Raw genomic sequence first — 19475 nt, forward strand, 5'->3', positions numbered from 1 at the left:
AATAACGCGAACTACGACACAGAATTGCCAGAATCAGGACAAGACTGCGCTGCGTAAAAACTCGGGAAACACTTGTTTTTTCCTCGAGTTTTGTTTCAATTTCAGCCTCTCCCAAACGACTTTGGCCCAACGACGGCTCCTCCCCGCCGGCGGCCACCGGGCACCGGGGCGGCCTCCGGGCGACCCCGGCCCCGGGCTCCGGCCCGGGAGAGCGGCGGAAAATCGCGGGCGGTTTCGCTGCTTTCGATCCGCGCGTGTCCGCGGGGCGACGGGGAAAACGCGCCGCGGCCGCGGGGGGAGATCCGTAGGTGGGAGAGGGAATTATTCCGCCGCCCTGAAATGGGGGAAAACGCGAGGCCGGGGCTGCAGGCGCCCAGCGCTGTCCCCGGGCTCGGAGAGGGGCCCGCCCGGAGCGCCCGGCGGAAGGGAGGGCGGGAGGAGGGAAGCCCGCTTTCCCCGGTGGGAAAAAAATGTGTGGGGTTTTTTTTTCCCCTTAAATTGCTTAATTTTTTCTTAAATTATTCTTATTTTATTTTATATTTTTTTTAGCACGTTAATAACAGGCAACTTTCTCCGCCCGCCGGGGGCCGCCCGCCTGGAGCAGCCACCGCCGGCGCCGCTCCGCGCCCCGCTCCGCACCCCGTCCAGCCCCGCTCCGCGCCCCGCTCCGCGCCGCTCCGCACCCCGTCCAGCCCCGCTCCGCGCCCCGCTCCGCGCCCCGCTCCGCACCGCGCCCCGCACCGCGCCCCGCACCGCGCCGCCGCCCTTATCAGCGCGGCGGGGCCGCCTCGCTCCGCCCGCGGCTATTTTTCTGTTTGCTCCTAATCTGCGCGTCAGAAGGGGCCAATAAACCGCCCGTCGGGTTAAATATTAAATCGGGTTCCCTCCCCCCCCCGCCTCTGCGGGGCGGGCAGCTCCGGGTACCAGCCCACCCGTGTCTGTGGGGTGCTGCTCCCCCAAGCAACGCTCCCCAAATGCCCCCCGGGGCTCCGCTCATCGCCTGCCAGGGAGGGACCCCCCAGCCCCAAAGCAGAGCCGGCGCCGGGGGCCTTTCTGCCGCCTCCTTCTTTTTGGGTGCACATTTTGGGTGGGTTTTTGTTGTTTTTTCTTTTTCTGGGCGTACAACGTGGGGGTGATATTTTTTTTTCTCTGTCCTGTCAATCGCCACTGAAACCATAAGGGAGAGATAACAGAGAAGAGAAAACTCTCGGAGTGACCTTTGAATCAATTTGAAAAACCTCATTTAACTGATAAGTCTTGAAAGGCCCAGAACTAATTTGAAAATACATCTATTAAAATCTCATTGCCGCTGCCTGGGAGCTGCTGGAAGGGTGTGCGAGGCGACTTCCCGGGGTCGGGGGAGCCGGGAGAGCAGGTTTAAGTCCTGGTCAACAAAGAGATTGCGGAGCCGCCTGCAAAATGATGGGTTTAAACCAGGAGAGAAAATAAGAATATTAAAAGCAAATCAGTCCTTCTTCCCCAGCTGGTGGGGAAGGGGAGATTTACAGCATTTTCCTGCCATAACCAGGCGCAGAGTCTGGGATCGCAGACAGAATATTGGATTTTTTTTTTTTTCCCTCCAGAAAACAAATCCAATATTTTCTCATTCTGCTCAGATGCGGTTGCAGGGCCGGGCAGCCTGCGCCTCTGGGAGGGGGCAGCCGTTGCCCCCCAGGAGCGGCCACGGGGGAGGCTCTGCCTGCGCTCCCATCGCAGGGTTTTCTGCCCAGCTTCCTCGGTGCCGCGGAGCGAATGCCAAAACCGGGGACAAACGCAGGGCCTGCCAAAGCGGAGGAAGGGGAGGGATGGTGAAGACAGGAGGAGACCAGGGACAGGGCCCAGGCGCCTGTTTTCCTGCCCCTGGGCACATCCCACCCTGTCCTGGGCACGGCACCTCGCCTCCCCCAGCACCCCTGCAGCATCGCCCGGGTGTAGAGGAACCAGAAATCCCCTACAGAAACCTCCCGGGCACATGGGTCTCCTTGCGCGAAGCCTTTGCAGGGCTCGTGGTGGGGTGGCGATGGCCAACGTGCACACTAACAACAAAATAAGAGGAAAAATTAAAAAAAAAAAACCCAAACCACCAGAGCCTGGCTTGAAAGGGCTGGGCTTTGCAGCTCGGTGGGGATCTGAAGACCGAAGCTGTCCTCCTGCTCCAGACCTTGGGGTGCAGTCTGGGACGCCGCTGCCTTAGGACGGGCTGTGCTTCCCGTGGGAATCGCTGCCGCCCTGGCTGCGGCAGAAGTCGGACCCGTCACCTCCCAGCCCCAGCGCTTTGTTGGCTGGAGGGGGAAGAGTTTTTCCCCCTTGCTGCCTGATTCCCTGAGGTTTCTCGGAAAGGCTCGGGCAGAGGGAGCCTGGCACCCCACGTACTGATGGAGACATTAGGCAGCTCTGATCTGCCCTACCACCCGCATCCACGCACCCATGCGGCTCGGCCTCAGCTCCCTTTTCGGAGCTGAGCTGCCACGAGGAGCACAAATCCTACAGCTCAGCATCAAGCTCAGGCTGTCTCTGTGCTTCGGTCGGCCCGGGATGTGTCCCACCAACCCGGGCTGTGCTCTTGGCCATCGTCCTCCACCCACGCAGCACCAAGGGCACCACAGAGGGGCTGGGGTCAGCCCCTGGCTTTGAAAGCTGGTGAAAAAGGGAAGTTGGAGGCAAAAATTTTCTCCTCCAGCCCATCCATCCACAGCCAAAAGCAATGGTGGCTGGGTGGGTGCAATGAGAGCGATGCAGGGCTGTGCCGGGGGCGGCGAGGGGCTGGCAAGCAGCCGGCAGCAGGTTTTGGCAGCTGAGTGCATTTCCTACTGGCTCCGCACAGGACCATGGCCATCGAGTGGCAAGATTTTGCTGATTAAATGGAAATTTAAAAATCTCTTTAATACCTCGAGTGATATAAAGCATCTCCAGCAAGATTTAAACCAAGGCAGGGCTGGACAGGCAAAATGGATGATGGATTTTTAAAACATTTGGGTTATAAAAAATTGCGAAACAAAAAGTCAAGCTGGATTCTCTGTTGCTGGAAGGAGGGGCCAGGACATTTAAAAAATAAAGACCCAATATTAAAATCGAGACGCGTTTGCATGGACATGGTTAGGATTTCAAGAATGACCTTAATAACTCTGTCTAATTACATATATATGTTCTGTTAGGGTTATGCACCGTTGCTCTAAGTCCTGGTGGTTTCTGCAGTGCAGGGCAAGGAGGTCCAGAAATTATTTAAAAGGGATTCAGTGAGGTTCAAGGTGTTTCACGGGTGGTGCAGTTAAGGCACGGAGAAGGCAATGCTTTGCCAGAGCAGAAGTGGGGCCGGAGGTGCCGCATGGCGAGAGGACGTACACCCATGTGCACCCCATGTACACCCACGTACACCCACGTACACCCACGATGGGTGGGATGCAGGCAGAGGTGATGGGCTGAGACAGGCAGGGCTGCAGCGAGGATGCTTGTATTCCCTGGCCCCATCCAGCTGTGGGTACCGACTTTTTGCCCCCCTCATTAGGGATCAGGATGGTCCTTTCCTTCACCTTCTCATCCCCGGGGTTTTGCCTCCAAGCTCTGCACTGCAGGACCTTGTCGCTCCAACCAAACCATGCCCTGATTTCCTCCAGCATCGTTTCTGAATGCAGGAGGACTCGGTGTTACCGTGAGCTGAGTTTGAGGAGCTGGGGGGGTGGAATTTGCTGCCTGCCCTCTAACCTGGGGAATGGCAGATGCCACCACCGCTGCCCTGCGTTGGAAAATGTCCCCGTCGGGAGACCTGGACCCGTCGTCCTGCCTCAGTTCTGTATCGTTGTGATTGTTCCTCTTCTTTTTCTGTTCCCAAACCCAAGGTATAGAAATAGCCAAGAGGGAGCGACCCTTTCAGGGTCTGGGAACCTCGTCAGCCCTGGCAGGCTGGGGGTGGCTCGGCTCTGCCCAGCTTGGGAGAAGGAGCCAGAAAATCCCTGTGCGGGAGCCTGCCAAGGGGAAAGCAAGGGCTGGTTGTGGGAAGGCACTCGCTGGGACTGGCCGTCATCTCCTTGCTTGCAGAGCAGCGAGGAAAACCCCAACATTTTGACAAAAAAAAAAAAAAAAAAAAGAAAAGCAAATTGCAGCTTTTTCTGCTGCTGATGGCACGGGCAGCGTTAACTGACCCAGCTCTGCTGAACCCAGGTCTTGGCAGGAGGAGGCAGCAAGGGGAGCAGGGGGCTGGTGGTCTCCCACCCGGGTTGGAGGAGAACCGAGGTCTCCTGCTGTTGGCATGAATCCAGGGAGCCCTAAATATTGGGGGCTGGCGGGCTTGGGGCATGCTGGGAGGGCTCAGCGTGTGGCACGGCTCTGCAGGGCACAGCTGGGAACCCGACACATCAGGTTTGGCTGTCAGGGACCCTAAAAAACCTGAAGTGGAGCAAAATCAGGGGAAACACCTTGTGCCAAAGCGGTCTTCAAAGGGCTGTGAAGGTGATGGTCTCCCCAAGGAGCTGCCGCAGCAGTGCACGGCACGGGGAGGGCGCAGCCCTGGGAAGCCGGGAGCCATGGCAAGACTGGCTCTGGCCGCCGGGAAATGTCCCAAAGCCTCATCTCCCCTCCCCCCACCAAGTGCCACCATGCAGCTGAGGGGACATGAGCCGTGATTTGGCCGTGGGTTGACAGGTGGAGCATCCGCAAATGCCTCCGTGCCTCAGTTTCCCTACATGTGTGGGATGACAGCGGGGATGACAGTGCTTTTACAGAGTGTATGAAGACACCAGCGCCGGGTTATTAAAGCCGAGGAACTCGGTGATGCCACATAAAAGGCCAAACCTTTAAGCTGGAAGATGAGCTCCAGAGAGCGATGCCCCTTTGTGGGAGTCATGCTACCCTCAGCCGATAAAGAGCAGGTAATGAGCAAACTCTCTCCATTAGGGATAAAATTGCAAATGTATTGGGAGCTGCTGACGGGCGATGGTATCAGGGGCTGACAGAGATATCAACGACTCTGCTCTGCCGCCAGCAAAGGCTGCTCCCACTGCAGAGCATCGGAGACCCCGGTGCTCAGTGCCTGTTGCAGGGCTGGGGAGCGCAGCAGCACGTGGCAATGACACCGGCGCCTGCAAGCAGCATCCCATCCCTTGCAATTTCTCCGGAGATCCGGCCCTACTCTGTATTTTTTCCCATCTTTCGAGGTTCCTTTGTCTGCCCTGGACCTGGCATCTCCCCAGATAAGTTACAACCCAGGATGGGGAATGGATCTCCGTGGGGTTTTGCTCAGTGGTTGCTCGGTGGATGAACCAGCATCTGGCGCAGTTTGGCTCAAATGTGATGCTTGAAAAAGTGCTGGGGTTTGTGCCGTGGTGGTTTGTGCTTCCAAAGCCCAGGATGGGGGGGTCCCTTCCCCGTCTGCCTCGCAAATCGCAGGGGCTGAGGAGGAGGAGGAGGGAGGGTGGGACAGTGGCACCGCGCTGCCAGGCTGCAAAGTCACCCAGAGGGACCCAAGGCTTTAACAAGAGGCCTCTGGAAATGGATCCGTGGATCGATGCCCACCTTTAGTTCTCTTTTTGGGGCCAAACTTCAGGATTTTGATGACATTTCTCATGCAGAAGGTAGTGAACCCCTACCCTGATATTCCCAGGGGAGCTCCTGCATGGGGGGGCTCCTGCTGGACTCCCCCAAAGCCACTTGCCCGCCTGGCCGCACACACAGGCAGCCAGAAGTGGGACCATGCTTTATTTAGGGCATTTAATTTACTTTCTGTCACATATTTGTGGTGAGGTAGGTGTTCGCATATGCCTCTGCGTTGCAGCTGGTTTCAGTTCGGGTGGGTCAGAAATGGGGTGAAAGGAGGCGAGTCAAAGATGCGGCGAAGGGTGCAGGTATCATCGGATGCTTTGCATGCCAAGAGGAAAAAAGAAATTGAAAAATAAGTCATCCAAATCAGGGCATTTATTCAAAATAATGCTGATTTCAAACCAACTTGCTTTTCCCAGAGAAAATTTGAAAGCATCTCTCCAAACCTGAAACAGCCTTTTCCACCCCAGATTGATGATACCCAGCCATTCCTCTGCCTTCAACACCTCCAAGAAAAACCCAAATTATTTATTTGCTTTGATTTTTGGCACCATCGCGAGGCAGTTGCCCTGCCGGCTGGTGCCCGGGAATGGAGGAGGATCGGCCCCGCTCTCCACACAAGAAGATGCTGCTTAATCGATACAGGCAGAGCCGGGATCTTCAGCCCCGGGGTGCCATTACTGCACCGTCATCTCCCCTGGAAAAGGGACCTCGGGGGGACATTTGGTGAATCGAGGGGCTCAGACGTCCCCCTCAGCCTCCTGCTCAGGAGCTTTTCTCGTGGTGTTTATGGAGGGTTTATACTTCCTCTGGATGATGATTTCATTCCAGCCGGCTCCTCTCACCCGTCGCTCTGATGCTCCTGAAGGTGCCGGAGCCCAGCCTGGGTACCCGGGGGTGCTGGCGGTGGGAGGGGGCAGCCCCCTGGGCAGCGTCACCGTCACCTGGCAGAGACCCCCCCTTGGCTGTCTCCTGTTGTGCAAAAACGGGAGAAAACAGACAGGAAGGGAAAAGGAGTGGGAACGTGGGGAAAACAAAGGGGCTGGTGGCTGCTGGGTGTTGGGCTTGGATAGAGCCGTGACACCCGGCTGGGATCCACTCGCTGCTCTCTTTTCCATCCCTTTAATCTTTCTTCTCCTTATTGTCTTTTTCTCTTGTTCTTTTTAAATTTTTTCTTCTTTCTTTTTCTTTTTTCTTTTTTTTCCTTGTCCTTTTCTTTGTCTTTCTTTTTATTTTTATTTTTTCTTTTTCTTTTTCTTTCTTTTTCTTTTTCTTTTTTTTTCTCTTTTTCTTTTTCTCTTTCTCTTTTTCTTTTTGTTTTTCTTTTCCTTTTGCCTTTGTCTTTTCCTTTTGCCTTTTTCTTTTCCTTTTGCCTTTCTTCTTCTTTTTCTCTTTTTCTTCTCCTTTTCTTTTCCTTTTTCCTTTTTCTTTCTTCTTCTTCTCCTTCTTCTTTTTCTCTTTTTCTTCTCCTTTTCCTTCTTTTCCTCCTTTTCCTTTTCTCTTTTCCCTTTTCTTTCTTTTTTTCCTTTTTTCTTCGTTTCCCCCCCCCCTTTCTCTCCTCCTTTCTTTCTCAGCCCATTTTGCCCCCCACAGCCCCTTTCCCAGCCAGCAATGAAATCTGGCCAAGAGAAACCATTCCCTTTAAGCAACCCCCCGAACACTCCTCCTCACGCCGTGCCATTGCCTTTCACTCTCCCACCTTCGGGAGCAGCCCTGGGGACGCGCAGCCGGAGGGAACAACCCAGGGAATAACCCAGCTCCATCAGGATTAATCGCCCCATCCCGCAGCCCCTTCTCCTTCGCCTCCCTCCCTGCAAACCTGCCCGTGAGCTCCCCGCCGGTCACGTAGCCATCAAACTGATGTGCCAGCAATATCCAACACGCAGTTAAAGCCACTCGTGGGAGTTTCAATAAAATCGACCGGGCAGGATCAATGGGCTGCACCGGCCCCGGCCCCATCCCCGCACACGGGGCGGGGGGGGGGCAGGAAAAATACCCAGGGCTGTGAAATGGGGGCGGTGGGAGGGGGGGAGCTGATTACAAATCCATCCCATACTCGCCGTGATTAATTGCTGCTTTACCAGAAGGAACAGCTCTGCGTGGGGGTCATTTTTAAAGGTAACGTTGTGGGGGAAGTTTCTCTGCTGCGGTCAGATGGGAGGAAGCAAAAGCCCTTTTCCTGCGGGAGTTCTCCCGGCGGGATGGGCTTGGAGGGGAGCAGGGAGCAGGACCCGGGGCGCAGCGGCAGCGGGCACAGCCCGGGCTGGTCAGTGTCCCCCCCCCAGCAGTGATTTGAGAGTTGGGAAGGGCCCTCCCCAGCCGCTCGGGAGCATCCCCGGCTGCTTTGCAGCCACGGGGGGGGGGGGGCTGAACCCCCGCCAGCCGGGATCGCTGGTGTCCCGGGGCCGGGAGCCTGGCCTGGAGCTGGCCCAGCTCCCAGCCACGGCATCACTTGGCGCTCGGTCGCCCAGCGGGTCCAGGTTTCTGGCTGCTCCTCGCCCCCCACCCCCCCGCCCCCCCGGGCGCTGCTGCCTGCGCCCGGGCAGCCCCTTCATCCCACGGCAGCGGCGAGGGTGTCCGGCCGGGCTGGCGCGTCCTCTCCCGGTGCTCGGGGGGGGTCCCGGTCCCGGCCCTGCCCTCCCCGGCGGTGCCCAGCTCGAATTAAAACATCATCCATCGTCACAGCGGCAGCGCGTAATCCCTGGCAGATCAGTGCAATTACTGCGGGAAATGCCTTGGGAGCTGCGCTAATAACGCCGGAGCGCCGTGTTCAGAGTCACTGCCTTAGTGCCGGCCGCGGCCGCGCCAGCCCCACACGCGCGGGGGGGAACGGGCTGAGCCACCCCGGGGGGCAGCGGGCTCCCGGAGGGGTGGGTGGTTGTGTGTGGCCGGGCTGGGGGGCGATGGGGAGGGGATGAGGGGCTGTGGGGCAGCCGTGGGGTTGTTTGTGGGCAGCGATGGGGGGGTGATGGGGTCGTGATGGGGCAGCGATGGGGCAGCGATGGGGCGCTGTGTGAGGCAGCGATGGGGCAGTCGTTGGGCAGCGATGGGACACTAAAGGGGGCGATAAGGGGGCACCCGTGGGGCAGACACCTCAGGTGGCACACCCAGGGAGGTGCCATGCCCGCGGCTCCCGGGGCGGCCTGACCCTGTCCCCCCTCCCGGGACGCGGATGGAGCGCTCCCGCCCGGCGCGCCCCGTGTGTGCGGGGCGGCTGGAACGGCCCATCGCGCTGAGCGGGGGGGGGGGGGGGGGGGGGGGGGGGGGGGGAGTCTGGAATGGCCCATCTCCCTCGTGGCGGGGGGCGGCTGCAACGCGCCATTGGGCAGCGGCGGCGGGGCGGGGCGAGCTGTACCACTGCCACCGCCCCCCGGGGGGGAAAATGCGGCCGTCCATCCGCGGGGGGGCGCCAGCGCGGCGGGGACGGCCCATCGTGGCTGCGGGGAGGGGGGGCGGCACAAACCATTCGCCGCTGCGCGGGGGGCACCGGGCAGGACCAGAGCTCCAAAATGGCGGCGGGGCGGTGGGGTGGGCCTCGCCGGGCGAGGGCGGCTGCCGGGGCCTCCCCGGGCCTCGGTGGCTGCCGGGGCCTTGGGGCCGGGAGTTCGCTCTGCTCCGCCTCGGCCCCGCCGTCCTCATGGCACAGCCTGCGGGCAGGTGCAGCTGAGGGCCCTTTGCCCAGGCCGGGGATGAGGGGGGCCTGGCGTCGCCCTGGGCCTGGGCCGGCCTGGTGGGGGAACTCGCCCCAGGGGAGCAGGCAGGGTCCACCCAGGGGGTTTGAGCGGCTGCCCTGTGTCACCCCCCTGCCCCCGAGCAGTCCTCGGCTCCCCCTGAGCAGCAAAATGGGGTGCCAGGCCTTGCCGTTGTCCCCAGACCCCTCCGCAGCGTGCGGTGTCCAGCCTGGGCACATGCCACCCACGCTGGCTGCTGCCTCGCGGCACGGACTGCTTCGTGCTGGGTGTGAATAGCCAGGGAACTGGGGTACGCTTGGAGCAAGGCTGTGGCACCCGTCAAGGTCAGGCTGGAAATTGCCTTCAGAGCACCAAGGGCTTCCGGAGTGTGGCCTGGTGGCAGGGAAGGGCTCAAATCTGGAAGCTTCCTCGTGTGATGCACTGCTGGAGCTAAGGGATAACTTGACAGCAGCCAGTGTCCCCGCTCAGGCCCTCCCGCCTGCCTTCAGAGGGTCCCAAACCCTGGTGAAGCAAACCTTGAACACCCAAACCTGGAGGATTACAGATTTTCCTGTTTTTCACAGCACCGCAGAGCAAGAAAGCCGGAAGCCATCTCGAGAATTGACTCAGCCAAACCCTAAGGGAGCTTCCCATCTCACACCCGATAGATTTTTTCCCCCCACTGCGTTTCCCCTCTCTCCAGCAAATGGTCCTTGGCTGATAACGGTCCTGGGCCCTCTCAACACCATCTCTCCACCGAGAACAGCTCGGGAGCAACATGCGCTCTGATGAAATATGCTTCATTGATTGCTGAATTTGTTTATTGTCCCCGCTCAGAGAACCAGATCTGGGAGCTGCTGAAGGCAGCGGGATTTTGGCAGGAGGAGCCTGACAGGAACGGGCTGATGAGAGTCACCTAGCAGTAGCCCGTGTGGATGTCAAAGGGAGATCCTTGCTGCTCCTTTCCTGGGCGGAGGAGTGAGGACGGACGTGAACTGCACGGGACCCACAGCTGCATGGGTCACAGGGATGTGATTTGCCCCAGGTTCCCAGGGAGAGGCTCCTTGTCTGGCGTGACTTGGTTCTGCCTGTCACTGTGGCATGAATCAAACCCCAAACTCCCTTTTTCCCCCTGGATTTTCCAGCTGGGACTCTTGCGCCGAAGCTGAGCATGAGCAAGTGTCGCCGACTCCAAAGAAAACTTATTTCAGGGGTTGGAGGGTTTCCAGCCGCCCCCCCCAAACCATCCTTGCGTCCACCCTCTCTCCCAGAAGGCGACAACCTTCCCCTGCTGCTGCCATCCCTCACGGCGCTGCTGGCTTCTGCCTGCCGCACTGCCTGACTCCAGCACTTCATTAGCACCAATTTGCTCTCGTCACACTAAGTGGCAATGACTCGGGAGAAGAGTAAGGAGAATGGAGCAGCCGGGAGGACTCCCAGGGCACCTCTGCCCGGCCCTGCCTCACGCCAGGCAGCTGGTCCGGTCCCACGCTGTGCTGGCAGCATGAGCACTGAGCAGCTTGTGACGGCAGTGGTCTCCACTGGGACAATAAGAAGCAGCTGACCCTCGTCCAAAAAAAGGCCTAGAAAGGGAGGAAATGGGACAAATGGGGGAAGCGACTTTGCCAGCAGATGTGATGGCAGATCCAGGGGTTGAGCCTGGTTCGCCTAGGTGCTGGGCAGAGCGGAGCGGGGCACCAGGTCTCCCTTTACGAAAGTCTCCAGAAAAGCGAGTGAAAAATCAAACCTCTGCAGAAAGGAAATGCTTTTAACAACAACCCCACATTTTTAAGTCATCTGAAACTGTTTATTTCTGTGTTCATGAGAGGGGGCTGATGCAGCCGACTCACCCCAGGGCTGGCAGCAGCTTACAGGACAGGAATAAAAATAGGGCAAACATGGAGGGATGGAGCCAAGCGCACCTGCAGCTGCCACAGCTTCTTTGTGTCCCTTCACCCACCCCCAGACCAAACTCATCGGCTTCAGCACTGGAAAAGCTGAAAATGCCACGCCATGAAAAAACAAAGCTTAAGAAGTACAGGAGAGACAAAACGAGGCGTCCCGTGGGGCTGGCATCGCTGCTCTGCTGTACGTTTGGGTGGCTCTGCTGGTGTCCTCCAGCCTCTGCCAGCCCCAGCTGAACCCCCCTCTCAGGAGGGACTGTTGTCACCCAAGCGGGGGAGGAGGCCTTGTGTTTTGCCTTGTCCCTTCCCTCCGCCTGCCAGCTTGTCCTGCTCTGAAAGCCGCTGGGCTGTTGGGGAATGGGCCGGGGACATCGGTGCAGGCGGCTGGTGATGCCTCACAGCCCCAAATGGGTCGATCGGAGGCGCTCGCTGGAATGAGTCACCGAAACCCTTCGCAAGGGAAGGAAAATGCACCCAGCAACGCAGAGGCGAGCGCTTTGTCTCATCTCATCTCCTCATTTGCAGCATTCAGAGGAAGATTTAATTTGCTGGGCTCGGGGAAGCGGCTCACCCTGCAGCACGCTGGCTGCATACCAATGACCAGGGGCTCTCCCCGGGCCTCATCCTCCAGCGGCTCCCAGGGACACCAGCGGGGAAGCCGTCCCCACCGAGGCAGGGCCACATGGCACAGGGACACACGTGGGGCCAGGAGCTCTGGCCGGACCGTGTCACTCCGACCCAGCAGGACTGTGAGGCTGCAGCTCTGCAGACACATCGCAGCTCCTCACTTCATCTCTCGGGCTCTGGTTGGCCTCTGACGCACAGTTTTCCAAACCTGTGGGTTTCTAGAGCGGGGCAGTTTTTACTGCAGCGTGGTTCAAAGCTTTTGGATGTTGTGGGGCCACAGCGGTCAAAATCCCCAGAGGTTTTGGAGCGCAGAAGGTTTTTTGGTTTTTAAATCGCATGCTGCTGAAGTCTGGGGGATCCCAGAGTTGCAGCGTTGCAGGGTGGCATTTGCAGGGATGGGCAGCGTGGGGCAGGCTCTGCCATGGTGGTTGTGTGGTTGACACTGCATCTCCTTTGCCTGCGTGTTTGTTAGTTTTCGGAATCAAATGGGATTTCAGAAAAAAAAAAAAAAAAAGGCAAAAAGAAAGTTGAGGTTTGGTTTGTGAGCACTCCTTCTTCCTGCGTTGTACACTGCTGACTCTCCCATCAGCACTGAGTCTTCCCAGTCTTCCCTAGAGAAGACGTGAATTTCCCCTGGAGAAGCCTGGTTGTGACAAATCTCTTTGGGCTCTTTTCCTACAACATAAAGAAAAGTCAAACAAATCTCTCAGTTACTAAGTTCCCCCAGTTCTGAGCATCCCGGCTGGTCCAGCTGTGGACCAAAGGATTTCCGTTTTGCAGATGAAGCCCCCTGATGTCTGGTCCAGACTCTGCTCCAGCTTTGGGGGAACAGATGCCATGAGGTTAAGTCAACTCGGGATCAGACACCGCTCTGCTGTGGGAGGCGCTGGGCTCATCCCAGTTTGCTCAGAGCTGCAGCTCCCAAAACCTTCCAGAACATCAGGGCAGGGTCTGAACCAGTCTGAACCAGGGGCAGGGTCTGAACCAGGAGAGGGGGAAACTGAGGCAGCCCAGGGGCTAGACCCATCTTGAAGGCATGGAGAGAAGCCAGCTTTGCTCAGGGTCATTTCCCATCCGGTGCCCACCAGTGAAAAGAGCCCGTCCCACTTCTGCACCGCAGAAACCTGTCCAGACCTGGCCGACCACGTCCAGGTACTCCCTCTCCATCCCTTCCTCCACCTCCCTTTGAGCCCCTAAATGCTCCTTGGTCCCCTTGCACCGCTGCAAACCAATTTGACAGGGAGAAAAGGAGAAAACCTGGTGTTTTGGGTTTTTTTTCCCCCTAACCTCTCTTACAGCCAGCATGCTGGCTCTGAAAGCCCCTGGCTGTCTTTTGTGATTTCAACAAATCACCAGCACTTAAGCAAAGTGGGCAGAAAATTACAGGTTGTATTGCAAGTGAATGGAGAGGGAGAGCACGCTGGGGCTGAGAAAACAGAGGTTTGCTGGTATAATAGAGAAACGGGTGTCTGGCAGGCTGTGGAAGCCTGCAAAGCCATCAGGTATTAGTTAAATGCTTCGCGGAGTTCACGCTGCGAGGCATAATCGCAGCTCCTGAACAGCAGCCATTTGATTGTCTCTATTATGTCCCTTTAGAAATGATTTGGGAGATATTTTGCTTTGAGCTGTCAAGGTTAAGTCAAGGAAAACGCGCTGCCTCTGACATAAGCCTCCAGGGAGGCAGAAACCCTCAGCAGAAATCCTCCGGGGAAGCGGGTGGGATGCCTCTGCTTTCAGAGGTCTGTCCTCCTGCTTTCCCCCCGCCGAGGTTCCTCCTTGCCTTTGCTCCCTGTGGTTTTTCCGCAGCCAGGTCAGCTACCTTAGGGATGAAATACCGCCAGGCTTGTGTGCCCGGCGTCCAGGAGGAAGGGGCTCCGTGCAATCAGCCCGTCCCACTGCATCCGGCATTCCCTCCTTGTCACTCCTGCGCTTGGCTGGTTTCAGCCAAGCCTGGCTGAGCTGTGGAGGTCTCAGAGGTGCAGGTGTGGTGAAATGAGCTGGGGAGAGATGGGGAGAGGAGAGGAAGACCTCCGTCGTGGGTGAGCGCAACCCCTTACTGGCTGTCGGAGCATCCCCCCTGGCCACGGGGGACCCTGGTCCTTCTCTCCCACTGTTGGTCCTGGTACCGCCAGGGTCTCCTATGCCCCGGGAGGAGTGGGGAGCAGGACAAGCCAGGGAATAAATCCCGTGCTTCGGGCATGTGCTGGGGAGGTGACACAGAGGCAGGCATGGAAGCACCCTGAAGCGTGTCCCCATCCCCACAGACTGCAGCCAGGCCCAGAGACCCCGGAGGGACGTGACTGAAGAACAGCATTAAGCCAAGGATGAGTCGTTTGGATCTTGGGACTTGGAAAAAAGGGATTTTGAAGCACGGAGAAAACCCCTCACCCTATGCTGACCTGGGTGGGAGTCAGAGCCGTGCCCCCGGCTGCCCCCCATCCCCAGCTCCCACCGCCTGCGGGGACACGGGGATGGCCACCGCCAGCCTGCCTGGGAAAGCAGCGCCTGGGGGATGGGGAAGAGGAAAAAGATCCTCCGTTGGGGGGTTGATGGCCGCCGTAAATAGATCTGACCAGCGTCACTATCGATTTCTGTTGTGCGGAGCTGTAATTAGATTGAACTGGGGAAGAGGGGTGTTGGGCTGCGTCAGCAGAAAAAGAAATTAATAAATAAACAAACGAGCACAGGAAACGTGGGATGTGTCCGCCGCCGGCTCGCAGGCCAAAAATAACAGGGGTATCAAGGGGTGCGGAGCAGGGTGTCACCTCTGTCTAAGCAATACTCGGCACCAGTTTAAATGCTGGATCACAGTTTTACCAGCAAGACCCCGATGGTGAGCGTTTGCCTCGGAGCTTTGAGTTATTAATGGGCGACTAGTTTGTAATAATTACTCCTAAAAATTGAATGGGGGGGGTGCGAATGTGAGGTTGAAAAGCTGAAACGCTGCGTCTCAGGCTGGCTGTCCGGCACTGCTGGTGGGAATGGGTGCCAGCAGGCAGGAGAGGAAGAGGACAACCTGGATCCCAGCGCCTTTGCTAGGGTTACAGCTGGGTCAGCACGTCACCCCGCACGTCCCATGGGGGCGTGGATGTATTTACACATACCTACGCACATTTGTATGTACCTGGTGTATATGTGGTAGAGAGAGATAGTATAAGTGCCATCCACGCAGAGCAAAAGCCGTTGCTCACAGGAAGCGTGCGAGGTGCCCACCGCCAACACGAGGTCCTACCCACGCCACGGTCACGGGGCCGGAGCCGAGCATGCCGGGGGGGTGCCGGGAGGGCGCGTGGCAGGCGGGCGAGGGGTCCAGCAGGGCGAAGACATGCTGCTCTGAATGTGCACGTACGGTGGGAGGGGGACTTTTTCTGTTTGTTGTTTGGTTTGGGGGGAGCTTGGGGGGGGGGTCTTTTTTTTTTTTTTTTTAAAATTCACGTCTGGAAAAAAGTCAAATTTTCTATAAAGGCTTTTTTTGTTTGTTCTTTTTGCAAGCATCTGATGGTCATAGGGTAGGTTTCCACTAAACCATTCTCTGCTGGCTGTTTGAGTAAGGTACCCCTGGGACAGGGTCCCCCGGCACCACCAGGGCTCGGACTGTCCCTTGTCCCTAAGGATGGTGGTTTGCAGCCAAACCTGCCTGGGGGGGAGAAGGGGAGGGGAAGGCTCTCCACTAACTATCTTTACCAGGGAAGGCTGATTTTGACCGAGTGTGGTTGGTTGTGCCAAGCTTGGTGCCTCCTGTCCCCTGCCCCAGCCGGCTCCCACCGATGGCTCCCACCACCCGCATGGGGACGAGGCGAGGACTGAGCCCAGCAGCCGGGGAAACAAGGCTAAGTTTGTTGGATAAATTACCCGCTTCACTGAGCTCTAGATCTCCCCAGCTTTGGGTAGAAGGGGTGGATATCATCCTTCTCTATTAGTTCAAGGTGATGTGAAGAGGACTCGTAGTGCAGGCCAGCTGAAGAAAAATCAGAGGAAGACCTTACTTGTTCTCTAGTGAGGAAGAAGTGACTTCAAACGCTCTCCCGTTACTCCTAGGCCACGTGGCTGCCTACCCTTTTACTCAGCCTGGCCGTGGAGGTGGGTTTGTGTAGCAGGCAGGTAGTTAGCCTGAGGGGAATACCTGTCCCGTGGACCCAAGATGCCGTCCCATCGCGATGGCAGTGGCTTTCAGTCTCAGCCTCTGGCCCCTCCAAGGTCTGTGCACCAGGTCGAAGAGGCTTCTGGAAGTGCCTGAGAGAAGCAAGTTGAAAGCTGTCATCCAGCGACGTTCCGACAGCGAATGTCTCGAAGGACCTGCGCCCTCCCTGCAAAAACCTTTGGAAGACCGAACTGAGAAACCCTGAAGGCTGAAAACTGCTGCTGTTTGAGGCAAGAGTGGGGCTTTCCTTGGAAAGTCTTTCGCCCACAGTTTCCTGACTCTTTTCTGAGCTTTCCAGGAGGAAACGGTGTGTCCGCAGCCTTGGAGGGCCAGATCTGTGCCCTGCCTTGCCCATGGGTGTCTCGCACTCCCACGGTGCTTGCACATGTCTGGCCAAGTCCTGACCCAGTGAAGTCCCTGAGCACCCTGATCTAACCTCAACAGCTTGGAGGTCATCCCTGCTTGGAGTAGGAACTGGACCAGCAACCTCCACCAACGTCAGTTATTCTATAATTTTATAGAAAAATATCATAGCAAAGGGCTCCTTTTCTCACCCCTTTCCACCAACAGCGTGCTTAATTTTCCTGCAATTAAAATTCATATATTTACCAAAAGGTGCGTACTTGCCTCCCTCCCTTGCAGGCAGCATGGTGGTGTCAGGGGGGCTTTCCTGGCTCCTGGCAGCCTGTCCCCGTGTGACAGCACCTCTGTCCTGACCTACTGCCCAAGCCAAATCTGTAGGAAGGCTTTTAATTCGGTGCTGGCTCAACCTGACACATGTGCCAAAGGATCCGGTAGCAAAGGCACGCAGGGGAGGCTGAATTTCCTGGAGCTTCAGGTGGCTCAGGCTGTTCTCCAGCCTCCAGAGGCAGGAAAACCCCTTCCCAGAGCAGGTGGAGCAACGAATGGTCCTTCCAGGCTGTCTGCCGTGGGACGTGGTGGCTGCAGACCGGCCTTTTCACAACGTCCCTGTCCCCAGCTCTTCCCTGCATTTTGGACGTGGCAGCTGGACATGATGGCCAAGAGACACCAGTTCCCTGAGTCCTCCAGTGAGATCCACAGAGGTGATGAGGCGAGGGAGACCACGCCATAGTGCAGCAAGGGAGGGAGGCTGATGGACCCCCAAAATTTAGGGATGGAGTAGGTCCCAATAGCCAGGCTGTGGGAGCAGAGTCAGCCCAGGAGTTTCCTCGGTCTCTAGTCCCAGGGTCAGCTGGAGATGCTGAGACTTGGGCTTTTCCTGGGCATCTGAAGAGGTGATGGCTTCACCCAGGCTTTCTCATAGTGATGTCGCGAGAGGCTGTCGTCCCATCTCAGCAGACGCTCAGGAGGCACAGGCAGGAAGAGGAGGGAGGTAGCCTAGGGAGTGGTGGGGAACAAGCCAGCAGGTTTACTGGAGGGAAGGGCCTGGTTTTTGGGAGGCAGCCAGGCAACCTGCAAGTGGGCCAGGGCAGTGAGCACCAATTAATGGCCCTATTCTCTCTTTTGAATATCTAGCTTGCAAACGCAAAGAGCAAGAGCAGCAGAAAGACAGGAGCCTGCAGCCCAAGAAGCAGCGGCTGGTCTTCACGGACCTCCAGCGCCGCACCCTGATCGCCATCTTCAAGGAGAACAAGCGCCCATCCAAGGAGATGCAGATGACCATCTCACAGCAGCTGGGCTTGGAGCTCAACACCGTCAGCAACTTCTTCATGAATGCCCGCCGGCGGTGTATGAACCGCTGGCAGGAGGAGCCAGGCACCAACCCCGGAGTCCCCTCTTCTTCTACAAGCACTTTCTCCAAAGCATGATGTCCCCCAGCCCTCCCTGCCCCTTCCCGGACATCCTCCTCATGACAAAGCCAACCCCAGACTCACATGCGTGCCCCGAGCCGACCGGGGTGGGTGCTTTTGGATGCTGCGGGTCCATCAGCCTCCCAAACCCTCAGCCGGGTGTCACCCCTGGACGTGGGCCTCATGCCACATCCTGCTGCCACGTCCTCCCAGCTCGTGGAGCAGGGAAAGGGTTTGCAATCAGGTCAGCTCCGTCCCTGGGAGGGCTCGGAGGAAACCCCTGTGGAGCGAGGGATGACGTGGGATGGAGGGAGAGGGCGAGGTGCTGTCTGGAAGCATCCCTGGTCCTCGGTGACCACAGAACCTTGTCTTCACCTGCCCACCAGGGTCTTTGGGGAGAGGGGCACGCCCTGACCCCCCCCCCAACCTTGATCTCTGCCACAGCCACCCTTACGGCTCCCACGGTGGAGGGGTAAAGGTGGGGGAGATACGAGAAGTGGAGTCACGGGGCTGGGCTCTGGCACAACCCTGCCAAACCAGGGCCAAACCCCCTGTGGTTCAAAGGGGGACGAGCAGGGAAAATGCTCCTGTGTGCCTGGGGGGTGACCCTGGGCTCCTGCCAGGTCTCTGGCTGCTGAAGCTTTTTCCGCCCCTGAGGTGCAGCGGGGTTCCCCAAGGCAGCCAGACCCTCTCTGCCACGGACACGTGGGTGTTTCTCTCCCTTGAAGGTTTTGAAAACCTGGTCGAGGGCATTCCTGCAGCCCCAGTCTCCTCCACGGGCATCTTCCTCCGACACGCCCCCCCCCCCCCCCCCCGGGACACCCCCAAAAGCACCCACATCCCCTAGCCCCCCACGCACACATGCACCCCGACCCACGAGAGCACCCGTCCCCGGATCCCTCCCAGAGAAACTCCACGGCAAAGGAGACGCCTCGCCGTGGCCGTCCGCCTCTGCGCGCCCGAGCATCCCCCGGCCCCGCGGCTGGAGGGGGACCGCGGCTGCACCGCGTCGCCTGGCGCCCAAGCAGGTCAAAGAAGCACATTTTAGCTACAGAAATCGGGTATTTAAAAATAATAATTGTTTGAAAGGAGACGGGAGGAGAGACTTGGAGCGAAGGATCTGATCTTTCCTGGTGACTGGCTCCACCATTCACCGCTGGATTTCTGGTTCACTTTTCAGTTGAGGAATGGACTCAGACAAAGCAGATTTGTTGGCTTTGTGTCTCGCCCCATCCACCCCTCGACACACACTATTGCCCCCTCCCATCCCCCCTCTTCATCTCTGTTACCAAAGAAATTACAAAACCAAAAAACCCAACAACAACAAAAATTCCCTCCTGGGAACCAACGTCGGTGTACGGTGGGAAAAGAAAAATCCGAGGGATCTGGTGGCGAAATCCAGCCCTGGGTGTGAGAAGGGGGAAAACTCCCCGATGAGATTGAAAGGGAAAAAAACCAACCCAAAAAAAGGAATAACAACAGAAACCACAACCAAACAAGCTCAACGCAAAGACCGGCAACTTACCAAAAAGACGCCAGATTTTTTTTTTTTGTGCCAATTAACAACCTGCCTTAAAATGCGAATTTCTGGAGCAGTGGTACTAGCTTCAAAACGATCGTTTCCTCCGAGCTCTCAATGGTGACTTGTGCCATATAAAAAAGCAATCACGAGGCCAAACCCTTACAAGCAGCCCTTGTCCCAGCCGCCCCACGGGCTCCTTGCCAGCCCGGGGTGTCCTCGGGAGGAGCAGGAGGAGCAGGGAAGGGCTGGGAGAGGCTTGGGGACGGAGGGGAGGCAAGGTCCCCTCCCTCCCCCACCACTTGAGGA

The 19475-nt window shown here is 57.7% G+C and overlaps 1 protein-coding gene across 2 annotated transcripts in view; it reads left to right on the forward strand.

Annotated features, from left to right (window-relative positions):
- ONECUT3 (one cut homeobox 3) overlaps window positions 1-17796 on the forward strand; it is a 21748-nt gene extending 3952 nt beyond the window's left edge. For both annotated transcript variants that reach the window (XM_075524103.1, XM_075524102.1), the window contains one exon: window positions 17373-17796. In XM_075524103.1, coding sequence (XP_075380218.1) covers window positions 17373-17665 — 293 coding nt within the window. In that variant the 3' untranslated portion in view covers window positions 17666-17796. The remainder of the gene's footprint in view (window positions 1-17372) is intronic.
- The last annotated feature ends 1679 nt before the right edge of the window (window positions 17797-19475 follow it).

Source organism: Mycteria americana, chromosome 24, assembly GCF_035582795.1.
Source record: "Mycteria americana isolate JAX WOST 10 ecotype Jacksonville Zoo and Gardens chromosome 24, USCA_MyAme_1.0, whole genome shotgun sequence".
NCBI lineage: Eukaryota > Metazoa > Chordata > Aves > Ciconiiformes > Ciconiidae > Mycteria > Mycteria americana.